At 34.1% G+C, this 12497-nt stretch overlaps 2 protein-coding genes across 2 annotated transcripts; both read left to right on the forward strand.

Moving 5' to 3' along the window:
* Positions 1 to 4184: 4184 nt before the first annotated feature.
* Positions 4185 to 6914, forward strand: LOC132716867 (acetylcholinesterase-like). Its single transcript, XM_060700200.1, has 2 exons — positions 4185 to 5821; positions 6370 to 6914. The coding sequence occupies exon 1, from the start codon at positions 4244 to 4246 to the stop codon at positions 5306 to 5308; it is 1065 nt and encodes a 354-aa protein (XP_060556183.1). The 5' UTR covers positions 4185 to 4243; the 3' UTR covers positions 5309 to 5821; positions 6370 to 6914.
* LOC132716875 (acetylcholinesterase-like) lies at positions 5328 to 5699 on the forward strand (the record flags this gene model as incomplete). The annotated part of the gene is given in 1 exon segment (XM_060700212.1): positions 5328 to 5699. A coding segment is annotated over 1 exon segment (372 nt), but the record flags the coding sequence as incomplete, so codon positions are not given.
* Positions 6915 to 12497: the final 5583 nt, after the last annotated feature.

Raw genomic sequence — 12497 nt, forward strand, 5'->3', positions numbered from 1 at the left:
AATTAAATAGACCAAACGTTGTGTACAGCAAGGTAAATGTTTTCCCCGTCATCCCCCCCCCCCCCCGTCACAGGTATATGATAACACATACTTATTGATGCTTATATCTTCATTCAATACAAGTTGTTTACTTGAATTCTAGCAAAAGAACCATTTTTCAGAAAGAAACCGTAATCTACCCACTGGATCGATTACATTGCAGATTGGACATTGCTACAGCTTCGAATACCAATTGGTTCGATTAAATTGCGAATTGAATAATGCAATATATCTTGGTATATGTCTTGGTATGGTTACGGCAATATTTATAAGGTACATGTCCTTAGATTGGACATTGTAATAGCTATAGGCCCGCGAAGCATGAACGTCTGCCTTCGTGGCGATTTGGTCTGTTTGTAACATAAAACCCCCTTGAAATCTAGAAAAAAGGAAAACAATCCGGAAGAATCCATGATACACCAATTGGTCCGATTATGTTGCAAATTGTACATTGCAATTGTTTGGAATACAGCAGAGAAGGGCAAAATTTAATGGCGATTTCCAAGAAACAGGCCAGAGGCCCGCGTGACATGGGAGTTGCGGCAATGTGCTCTTTCTGTAAAACCGGAAGAAACCATGATCTGCCCAATTACGTTGCAAATTAAACATTGCAATAGCTTTGAATACCCATTTTAAAGCAACATCAGGCATTACCCGGCGATCAGCCGCCAACAAGTTCCATTTAAATTAAAAGGCTACCAAAGGCTACCAAAATCCAGTTTATAAAAATAGACTGAATACACATCACACATTCTTTAAAAGAAAAGATGAAAATTATGATAGTGATATAGAATTTGTAGCTATAGAAATAATAGGTCAAAATAAAAATTTCACCGTCATAAAATAACATGCACATAAATCAATAACCTGTATGACAAATTTAAAACTATTTGTGGATTTTAATCTAAACATCCATGCTGGAATCCCAAACATGACGATAGGAAGGATGCCGAGTCCGAGGATTTGCTAGAATTTTTAAATTGTTTGTTTGTTTCATTTTACGCCTTTTCCCAACAGTATTTCAGTCACATAATTTATATATAGGCGGGTAGTTTTCTAACCATCGTTCCTGGAGAGTTACACCAGTACTTGAGTACTTGACTACCTTCCTCCGTGCTAAACTACCAAAGCATCTCCAGGTGATCGAACCCACGCCAGAGAGGTAACTGTATAAGAAGTCATCGACTATAACCCCTCGACCACGGAGGCGGTTTAAATGACTATAATTTTTGTTATTCAAATGATGGGCAAGTAACGAAAGTTAGTAACTGCGATTCCCACAATGACTCCGCGATCGACCTTTCCTTAATTTCATCAAATTTATTTATTTTATCAGAATTTTTAGTTTTAGATCATACTATAGGTAGTGATCACCTTGTTTGTTTGTTTGCTTGTTTCATTGTACGCCTTTTCCCAACAGTATTTCAGTCATATAGGCGGGTAGTTTCCTAACCATCGTTCCTGGAGAGTTACACCAGTACTAGACTACCTTTCTCCGTGCTAAACTACCAAAGCATCTCCCAGGTATCACCTACCTTTAATCACTTTACTAAGCATTGAAATTGATAGAAACAATATTAAGCAGACTTGGAAACGGGGGGGGGGGGGGGGGGGGGGGGCGGGGGGAATCACGTGACTTTGTAAGAAAATGGCGACTGCTGAGCCCGGGTAAGTACCTTATTATGTTAAATTAAGGTGACAAACGTTTCTTAAATCAAAACAAAACCTAGCGTATCATATGCGCGTTAATTTTCTTATTTTCTTGCGCGTTATAGCTGTAGTCGTCGAAGTCGTAGCTGTATAATTATAGCCGAAGAAGTCTTATAAGTGCTCGAGGTCATGGTCGTATAGCTATACTTGAAGACATAAAAGTCGTATTCGTAGTAGCAAGGTTCATGGACGAAGTCGTGGCCGAAATCGAAGTCATAGAAGGCGTCGTCGTTTTAGTAGTATTCGTGCTCGTTGTCATAACATTCGTAGCCGCATTCGTAGTCATAAAAATTGTAAAAAAAAATCATAATCGTGGTCGCAGTCGTCATGATCTTCATGATCGTCGAGGTCGTAGTTTAGTCGTTCTAGTCTAAGTCATCGTCAATGTCGTGGTCGTAGTAACATTTTTGTTTAATCAATAATCGGTCGGATGCAAGCATTGTTTACTTTGACTCCCAATTTTAGTTTCAGTTACACCGTGTATATCCAGAAACGCAGGAATGTGCAAATAACGCTGGACATTCGTTGTTTCGTTGGTATGACCTATATATACATGTATATATATGACCTATATATATATGACCTATTCATTGATAACGTCATACAGAAATTAAAATAATAAACAAACAACGCATGCGCACAACCATAGATAAGTCGATCAATGTAGAAATGTATGATGTGACAAGTTGACAAAAAGAATATAATTAGCAACGTAATACATAAATCATATCTACAACTTATACCTATACACATATTGGTATATAAACCCCTTACACAAAAATTTGCATATATAATATCTAATCTTTTTTTACTGTCGTTTCAAACATTTTTATTTTCCCTCTTTTCTATTAAGCTAACAAAATAATGCATTTCATTCTTTCGTTCGTTCGAGCGTGCGTGCGTTCGTTCGTTCGTTCACCTATTTATGTATTTATTTATTTTGATCACTATCTCTTTAATGGCCATATAACCGCCGACATTTCGTAAGCCAAGTTAGACCAAGTTTAATTATTTAGAAAAGTTAAAATTTCAAGTTGTGATTAACATAGTAACAACAGTTCGAAATCGTTTTAACTAAAATGCATAAAGAATATTTAAGTTTTTTCTATAAATACAGGATTTATTTTTTATTGAGTGTTATGAAAATAAATGTTTCATAAATGGCGGTACATGCGAGTAAATTTTGATCATTTTTATACCACAAGATGAAAATAAATCCTGTATTTATAGAAAAAAATTCTTTGTTTCGACTTTTCAATATGAAAGCCGTGTGAATACTGGCTGAATTAATGAGAAAGAAATCTTGCAAGACAAGAGTGAAAATACGGAAAGTATGTTTCACTGCAGTGAAAATTAAATTTTTACAGTGAAAGTACGGAAAATGAAAATACGCATTTTATTTCATCAATATTTCACAAAATATTTCATTTATAAGTATATAATTATGTAATAAAGTAAGTTATTTTTCTGTGCTAGCTGCTAGTGTAGATCGATCTATATATAAATAAATATTCATTTGCAAACAAAAATAATCCTTATCTAAATAATGTGTCTGAACACGGTCATTATTACACAGTGATATAAATCTTTAAAAGAATCCCCGATAAATATTAACTGTTATCTATTGATAATACATTATTGTATTTGAAAGGCTTTGTAAAATAATTTATTAAATAACTTTAGTTTCAATAATATAGTTTCATAAGCGATCTATATGTTCAAATCTATCTTTGTACTTCATAGCACTTTGTTTGTTCTGGATAATTTTTGTATAGTAACTGAATGTTAGAACAGGTTTTTAAACTGTAATGCAGAAGTCTCCACTCCTAACGATTTCGTCGTGCATCACCGGATTTTGACAAATATTTAAATCCCAAAGTTTGCGAGGGTTAATGGGTCAATATAAACATTGAAAGTATGGGGGGTCAGAGGTCATATATCTGCTTAAGAAATAAAAAGTTTATCTAGTTTACGTTTTCCGTAATTCTATGGAAAAAAATTAATCCGATCATTATGACTGGTTAAACTATTTCAAGATTTTTAAAATCTTGATAAAGTTTTATCATAGGTTGACATGAACAAATTTTCTTCGGGAACTTTGGGGTAGAAAAGTAGAAAATACGGACATGATGCGTAACTGTAATATACATGTATGTATAACAATGCCAGAAACTGATCACTGTTATGACCTATTTATTGGAGAAAAAAAAAGACGCTGCGACTGCACAGTCTTTATCAAAGACACGGTGCGAAAGCATATTAAACACGAAGACGATCGATTGGTTTATGAATACAGCACTCTTGAAATCGCGCTTTAGTTGAGTTAAATTTACGTGCTTTCGATACTACGAAACAACGATGGCCTTAACTAAACACCGTATTTTTATCTCTCTCTAATGTACACAACATATGTATTTGCCAAGGGTAAACGTTGAATCAATCTTACACATAGCGGTGGAGGTACAACTCGTGTGAAAGTGTTCAGTTAGACTATATGATAAATATGGCATATTCATCTATAGGAATAACGTTAACTACATTACTCCTAATTCTGATAAATCAGACTCTCTCAGCAGGGGTTCCAAGTGTTACTACGAAATTAGGAACTATAACCGGAGAGACTAAAAGTGTTACTTTTCAAGGAAATGTGCATCAAGTTAACAGATATCTCGGAATTCCTTACGCTAAACCTCCAACTGGAGATTTGAGATTTCAACGTCCCGAGCCATTCGGACCATTTTCCGAGACATACAATGCTGCAGAATTCGGAGCATCATGTCCACAACCGAGTTATCCGCATATGCCAGTTGAGAAAAACACCGCTGAAGACTGTTTATTTCTGAATATCTATGTGCCGCGCCAGGAACCAGATGAACCGTCTGGTCACGCGGTCATGTTCTTTATACATGGCGGCGGGTTTTCAATAGGTTCAGGACTTTTATATGACGGGGCAGTGCTGTCGTCCATAGGAAATGTGATCATTGTAACAATAAACTATAGACTGGGGCTTCTCGGATTTCTTGATATTGACGACGAAAAGGCGTCCGGAAATTTCGGATTATTCGATCAACGTTTAGCACTTCAATGGGTTCATGAAAATATTGATGCGTTTGGTGGAAACAAAGACATGGTAACAATATTCGGGGAGTCTGCTGGGTCAATGAGTGTTTCAATGCAAATGATGTATCCGCCAAATAAAGGTCTGTTCAGAGGTGGTATAGCTCAGAGTGGGGCTCTTAGTATTCCTGGTGTATACCCCGAAAATAACATTGGTATGGCTAAATATTTTGCCGAAAATATGAGCTGCAGCGTTGAAACAATGGATGAAGTGTTCAACTGTCTAAAAGAAGCGTCGGCTGAGACTTTAATCCAGGTAGTTATGGATGCAATGGCATCTGGTGGAATGGCGTCTGCTGCTAGTGTGGGTGCTATTCCAACAATTGACGGCAAATTCATCAGAACCAATCTTGGTGATTTGCTTAAGAAAGCAGGGACTGACACCTTTGAGGAAATAGACTTCTTCCGGTCAATCAAACTGATAAAACGGCGTAAATGGTAACGAAGGGGCTTTGTTTTTAATGATGCTTGGAAATGCTGATACGTTGGAAGACCTGGAAATAACCCGAGAACAAATGAACACACAACAAATTCCTGGTGCACTAGCAGTTATGTATGGTAATAAACCTGTTCCGGAAGTGGTGAAACAACTTATGATTTCGGAATACACGGACTGGGAGAATCCAGACGATCCAAAACGAATCCGTGGGCAGGTAGTGGAACTTTTTGGGGACATTTTTTTCAACACTCCTGCTGTGGACATGAGCAGGGTTCATTCAAATGCATCGAATATTGACAGTTATGTGTACAATTTTCTTCCTAAACTGGAGAAGCCCCTACTTCCATTACCTAAGTGGGTGAAGTATGCGAACCATGGAGATGAATTAGGACCTGTATTTGGCTACAACTTTGATCCTAAGGCCCTTTTCAATATATCTGAGTACACGCCACCAGAATGGGAGCTTGACCTTTCAAACAGAATGATGAAATATTGGTCAAACTTTGCTAAAACTGGGTAAGTCATGTATCAATAGCAAGCCATTTAATTAATGCAACTTATAACCGGTAGGTTGCTTTGTTATATGTTTTATCACAACGACAACTGGTTGCACATGTGATGTCATAACGAAAACTAGTCACACATGTGATGTCATAACGAAAACTAGTCACACATTAGATGTCATAACGACTACTTGTCACACATGTAATGTCATTACGAAAGTTATTGTCACACATATGTGATATCACTGCTAAAACTAGTCACATCTGATATCACAACGAAAACTTGTTTCTTCACAAAAACATATAACTCTAGTTGGCAAATTCGAAGTACAACCTTTCTGGTTGGAATGTGTTTGATGGCCGCTGGTGCAAACTATATAAGTCTTGTCTGTGCTGAAAGCGGAGAAGAAATATTCATTTCACTTTTACATGCTTCTGTTCCTTTTGGTCATGGGTTTTCTCTAGCACGAACATTGTGTATACAACTGAATTGTTTTGTAACATAATGTTCTGTGTTGATAATGAAGATTAAAATAAAATAAAATATTGCGTTTTTTTCAGCGATCCAAATAAACCAGATTCGGAACTGTTAGCATGGCCAAAGTATGACGTCAATTCTCAGTCCTATTTCATGTTTGATAGAGAAGATTCCATTGGTCAATATTTGTATGCAAGACCAACGGACTTCTGGAAGAAAATTGTTCCAGCTGTGATCGATGCTACTGAGCACGCGCAAACAGTGACGTCACAGTTTGGAAAGAAGGAAGAACAAACATGTGATAAAGATGGAAATTGCGGATAGCTACAAACACTTTTACTTTTTTTATTTTATATACAACATTCTAGTGTCTTATACAAATAAAGGAACATGTTTGTTTTGTACACCATATTAGCATATTGGTGAGATTTAAAGTCTGATTATATTAGAGAAAATAAGAACTATTTATATGCAAGTTTTCTACGTTTTTCTCCTTCGTTCTTCTTGTTCAGCTCCGCCATTTTGTTAAATCTTAAGGTAATTTGCACATCGGATTACAAAATAATTTCAATTAGGGGTTTATAAAATTTTGTACGTACATGTGTCGTTTTACTATTTTTTTTTGTTTTCAGAAAGATTTCCTTGTGTGGAAAATTAGATGACGCGTATTTGCGACCATACAATCGCGTGTACTACATTTTGATCTCTGCATAATTATTTTTCTCCTTCTTTGTACGAACACGTTTTGAACGATAACATTTATTGATAAAATGTCAGTACTGTTTTATAATATCTATCTTCTACATGCAATTTAAGGTAGTCTATCCCTTATTTTTCTAACATTATTTATGTATCTCTCAGTTCCCTTACGGAAAGAAAAAAGTGTTTGACGTTTATTAATTGAAGAATTTTAAAGCGGCAATTTTATTTATCTTAAATCAACTCAATTATTTTGATCTAACTATAAAAATTAGTTTCAACGTTTATTTCAAAACTTAATTCATGTACACACATACCAGTATGAGCTAAAGCATTTACGCATACATTACATAAAGAGGCATAGCATACACATGAAAATGATAATATACTTAAGGACAATGAAAACGCACGCCCGCACTATATGCATTTTATTACATAAAAACAAAACACTTACGATTCCATTAGATATATATCATATCTTTAATACAAAACGCAAACTTAACAACTGAAAATAATTCAAAATGTTTGAAATCAAATGTACAGCAGTAAATCGAAGGAGCTAATGTGAAAATCACAAAATCACACTTTTTCATCACAGTAATGCATACTTAACAAAGGCAAAAACGAAAATGAAAATCGAAAACAAAGTCACACCTAAATGTCTATTAGTAATGTCTTCGTCGGGATCTTTAGAAACGATAATGTCCTCCACCAGCGTCTCTTACAGATGTACATCGTCGCCTTATAGACCTTACGGTGCGGATAGTCGCCTGTGGAGTCTGACGCCATTCAGCCTGTAGTGTAGTGCGAAAACGCTGGTGAAGCCGAGTAATTGTAGACCGATGGACACCAAAACGGTTGGCGCTTTTTTGTAAGATAGACCAGACTGAATCTGTTCTAAATCTACACAGCGGTTAATTCTTTGTAGAAACTTTGCATACAATTTGCTAGCAAGTCTTCAGTAGTGTTTGAAATTTAGCACCTTTTATCCAATTGAGCTTTTACGATTTCTAAAACTGACCATTGGAATAGTTTAATATTCATCTTCATAAAGATTTTAATTACTCATTTGTGTCTAACATTTCTAGAAAGGTGTGAACAACAAGTTAATAATTAACAGTTTAAAACAATAAATAATTTCATTTTATAAAGTAACCATGAATTGGTTCAATCTGTTTTTCTTTTGTAATCTTATCACAATTTGCCAAAAGTGTTACTTTTGATTTTTCGGGTACTGTCTTTATTATGCAATAACATCATTAAAATGCAACCATTTTTCATAACTTTGGTATTTAAATGACCGGAATGCATTCGGTTTTATGAAACAGATAAAAAATATTTAAAAGAGATATAATTTACTTGTTAAAATGCAATTATCCCGACCGTGCGTTTTCATTGTCCTTAAGTATATAAATACAATTCATCTTAACAAAATGGAGAGAGGACATGATGAACAAATATGTAGAAATGTTATCCATTCTCAAATTTTGTGATTATTTCCTTAACAAATAAACAAAAAATCTGTATTTATTACAATGAGTTATATTCATATTCATCATAGATTTAAAAGTTAATATATTTGGATGTTACATAATTGCGATCTATCTTTTTTTTCTTAGTACAGATAATTCATTGCATTCAAATAGATAGTGGAATTCATCTCCAATACTTCCGGAGCTGTTACAAAGCTGTTACAAAGTGTGCATTTACGTAAATTTAAATCTAGACCATTCCAACTTTCGGTTTCTACAGGAAGTCTGCTGTTTCTTGTTCTAAACTTAATTACATATCTTAGTATGTTTTTGGTATATTTATTAAATAGGGTCCGAATTGGAATTTTCTTTAAATAATTTATATATGTTGCATTTACATGTACTCCATTCGTTTACTGTACAATGGCAGCCCTGTACAATATCAGTCATTTAGAAATAAATCTGACAATTTTTGCCACACATTAGCAACTAACCACTTATGATTAGGAAACATCTGATAGGTCCATACTATGGGGTTTCCACATTTGACAAGTATATTTTAATATGCTTAAACCACAGAAATGTCTGTCTATTAACATTACTACTTGTAAGTTTTAAGTGCAATTTGATCAAATGCGCTAGATAGTTTTAATTCATTAGGTACAACTAGATTATATCAAAAGTTAATCATTCTACAATCAGTATCAATAGAAATTGGTTTAACACCACATTCGCCGTACAAAATACAATTTGGTGTACTAGATTTAAGGCCTAATATATGTTTAAGATATTTCAATTGTACCTGTTATTACTATATCCCCAGCATTCACAACCGTATAATAAAAGTGGTTTTACAAGTTTGTCAAACAAATCTATTTGCATATCCAAAGGTAATTGAAGCTTTTTTGGTTTTTTAATTAAATAATGCATGGCTTTTATTGCTTGGTTAGCTATGTAAGTCTTTGCTTTTAAGAAACTACCACGTTTCTTTTTTATTCTTTACAACAGGACAGTGTAGAAAATTGTAAAACAATTCAATAATGCCGTATGATGGACATCGAAACAAGTGGTTTGAAATATGTATAAGCACTAAACTGTTATAACAGGTCAGTGATAATATTAATAATAACAAACGCTCGCACACTTCGCACCAAATATCTATAAATGCTCTCTGCTGACACCCCCTCCCCAGGCGTAATAACTCTGAAACATTTCATGTTTATAATTTTGTTTGAAAAATATTGACAATTAAAGTTCAACTTTTGTATCGGTTTTAAACAACAACAACAACAACAACAACAACACTTATGTTTTCATTATCTGTAGAAAAGTTCACTTATTTAATATATTTTCCTTACTTAAAAAGTGATTATAATGAACTATAGGTTTTAAATAACTTCAAATAAATCAATGTAAAATGTATATGAAAAGATTGTTTGTTTATTAATTGATACAGGTACCTGTCATTTTACATCAAATACGAGGGTGGGGTTAGAAAAAAAACCAGATTTTGTCGAATGTAATCGGGGCTCAACTTTTTTTTTAATAAAAATTATCTAAAAAACTTTTTTTTAACATCGTGAAAATATATAAGTTTTTACCATGTTGTTTTTACTTTACAATCATTTTATTCCCCATGTATCCGTTTCAAAAATTCACAGTAAAATTTTGAAATTTAACGAAAAAACTTCAAATTTTTATTGATATAAATTAAGAAAGAAAATAATAATCTGACAAAACAAAAAGAAGTAAAAACACAAAAATTAAAAAAAAAATATTGCATCTTCTGGGGTTTGAACCCATACCCTATCGAAACGCTGTGTTTTCACTGAAAATGAATACTCTTCAAGGAGGAGGTGCATTAGCCATCCAATAGGATAAATACCTTTACAAAAACATTTTTTACAATGATGATATTATAGATTATTTAGAGTTTCCTCATTTCTGAAAAAGAGCCCGTATTATAGCAACGTTTTAGTTCACAAAAATGTCGATATATATACTCATAGAAAACACCACCGTGTGTATCCAGTAACCAGTAACGCCAGAATGTGAAAATAACGCACGATTCGTGCAATAAATAATGCAGAATTGTGCAATAAATGGCGGATACCTGACAGGATTTCCTAAGTGAATATCTTCAGTATTTTCAAAGATTAATGTTGCATGTAAAAGTAAATTGTTAAGTTTAAAAAATTCATAATATATGTAGTGTATTCTGATTGGTTAATTATCTCGTGGCCACGACTTAGCTATCTTGTGGCCGCCACTAAATAACTCGTGGCCACGACATAGTATCTCGTGGCCACGACTTAGCTATTTCGTGGTCACGACATAGTATCTCGTGCGCACGAGATAAATCAAAACACAAACATGTCTACCGTACGGCTTGCAGCGAATATCATCTATTTATTGCGAGCATGGGCCGTTTGGTTGAGGTGTATGTTATGGCGCTGTAAGAAGGACGTCATCACATATTTTTGTACTTGATTTCGTTCGTCATCGCAAATAGTGTTATAAACTGCGTTGTCTATTACCACGACAGTGTGTTCCTAAAAGTGGCCGTAAAACAGTGAGGTTACTTTATTTAAAGTAGGGCGGGCAATAAGTTCTCTTTCCAGTCAAAGTATTACATATTATCTTTCATTTTTAAATTCGTAGTGTTTTTTTTTAAATACTGACTTACACTTATCACCTTATTTTACTGTCCCCAGTACATGTTGCTGAGGTTGTAGTTGTTGATGGTGAAGTCGTAGTTGTTGATGGGGGTTGAAGTTGTGGATGGTAGGGTTGTGGTTGTTGAATTTGGATGTTGTTGATGAGGTTGCAGTTGTTGATGCTAAGGTTGTAGTTGTTGATGCTGAGGTTGTAATTTGTTGATGCTGAGGTTGTTATTGTTGATGAAGCTGTAGTTGTTGATGCTGAAGTTGTAGTTGTTGATGAGGCTGTATTTGTTGATTAGCCTGTAGTTATTGGTGAGGCTGTAGTTGTTGATTAGGCTGTAGTTATTGATGCTGAGGTTGTAGTTGTTGATTAGGCTGTAGTTATTGATTAGGCTGTAGTTATTGATTAGGCTGTAGTTGTTGATGAGGCTGTAGTTATTGATTAGGCTGTAGTTGTTGATGAGGCTGTAGTTATTGATTAGGCTGTAGTTGTTGATGAGGCTGTAGTTGTTGATGCTGAGGCTGTAGTTGTTCATGTTGAGGTTGTTGTTGTAGGGCTGTAGTTATTGATTAGGTTGTAGTTATTGATTAGGCTGTAGTTGTTGATGAGGCTGTAGTTGTTGATGAGGCTGTAGTTGTTGATGAGGCTGTAATTGTTGATGAGGCTGTAGTTGTTGATGCTGAGGTTGTAGTTGTTTATTAGGCTGTAGTTGGTTGTTGTTGATAGGATTGTTGATGTGGTTGTAGTTGTTGTAGATATATTGATGAGATTGTAACAGTGGATAATGTGGTTGCAGTTATTGATGAGATTGTAGTTGTTGTTGAGGTTGAAAGAATTATTGACATTTTCAAACATAAATAATTATATATGTACAATGTATATTAGTATAAAAATATATAATATATAATAAATTTTCAATCATAAAGAATTTTATATGTAAATTAGTACAAAAAAACTATAAACATAAAGAATTTTATATGTGTACTAGTATTAAAAACTTTCAAACATAAAGAATTTCTATATGTACATTAGTATAAAAACTTTCAAACATAAAGAATTTCTATATGTGTATTTGTATCAAAAACTTTCAAACATAAAGAATTTTATATGTAAATTAGTATTAAAAACTTTCAATCATAATTTTATATGTATTTTAGTATTGACAACTTTCAGGCTTATGTCTACGTATCACTGCGACGTGATTAACAGGTGACTGACTCCTTCGTATAATGACCTTTCCTGGAAAACTGTTGTGACTCTTCTCTACAGTTTGTAATTTGCAAACCATTCCAAGAATAACATTTTGCATTAATGCATTTAATTTCTGTAACAACGAATTTAAAGAATGATTTAATACAACGACCTTAAATATTGTA

This window comes from Ruditapes philippinarum, unplaced genomic scaffold (assembly GCF_026571515.1).
Source record: "Ruditapes philippinarum isolate M1 unplaced genomic scaffold, ASM2657151v2 ctg7521_1_1_1_1, whole genome shotgun sequence".
Taxonomy (NCBI): domain Eukaryota; kingdom Metazoa; phylum Mollusca; class Bivalvia; order Venerida; family Veneridae; genus Ruditapes; species Ruditapes philippinarum.

Coding starts and splice junctions, on each gene's coding strand:
- LOC132716867 (XM_060700200.1), top strand. CDS start 4,244: ATGATAAATATGGCATATTCATCTATAGGAATAACGTTAACTACATTA.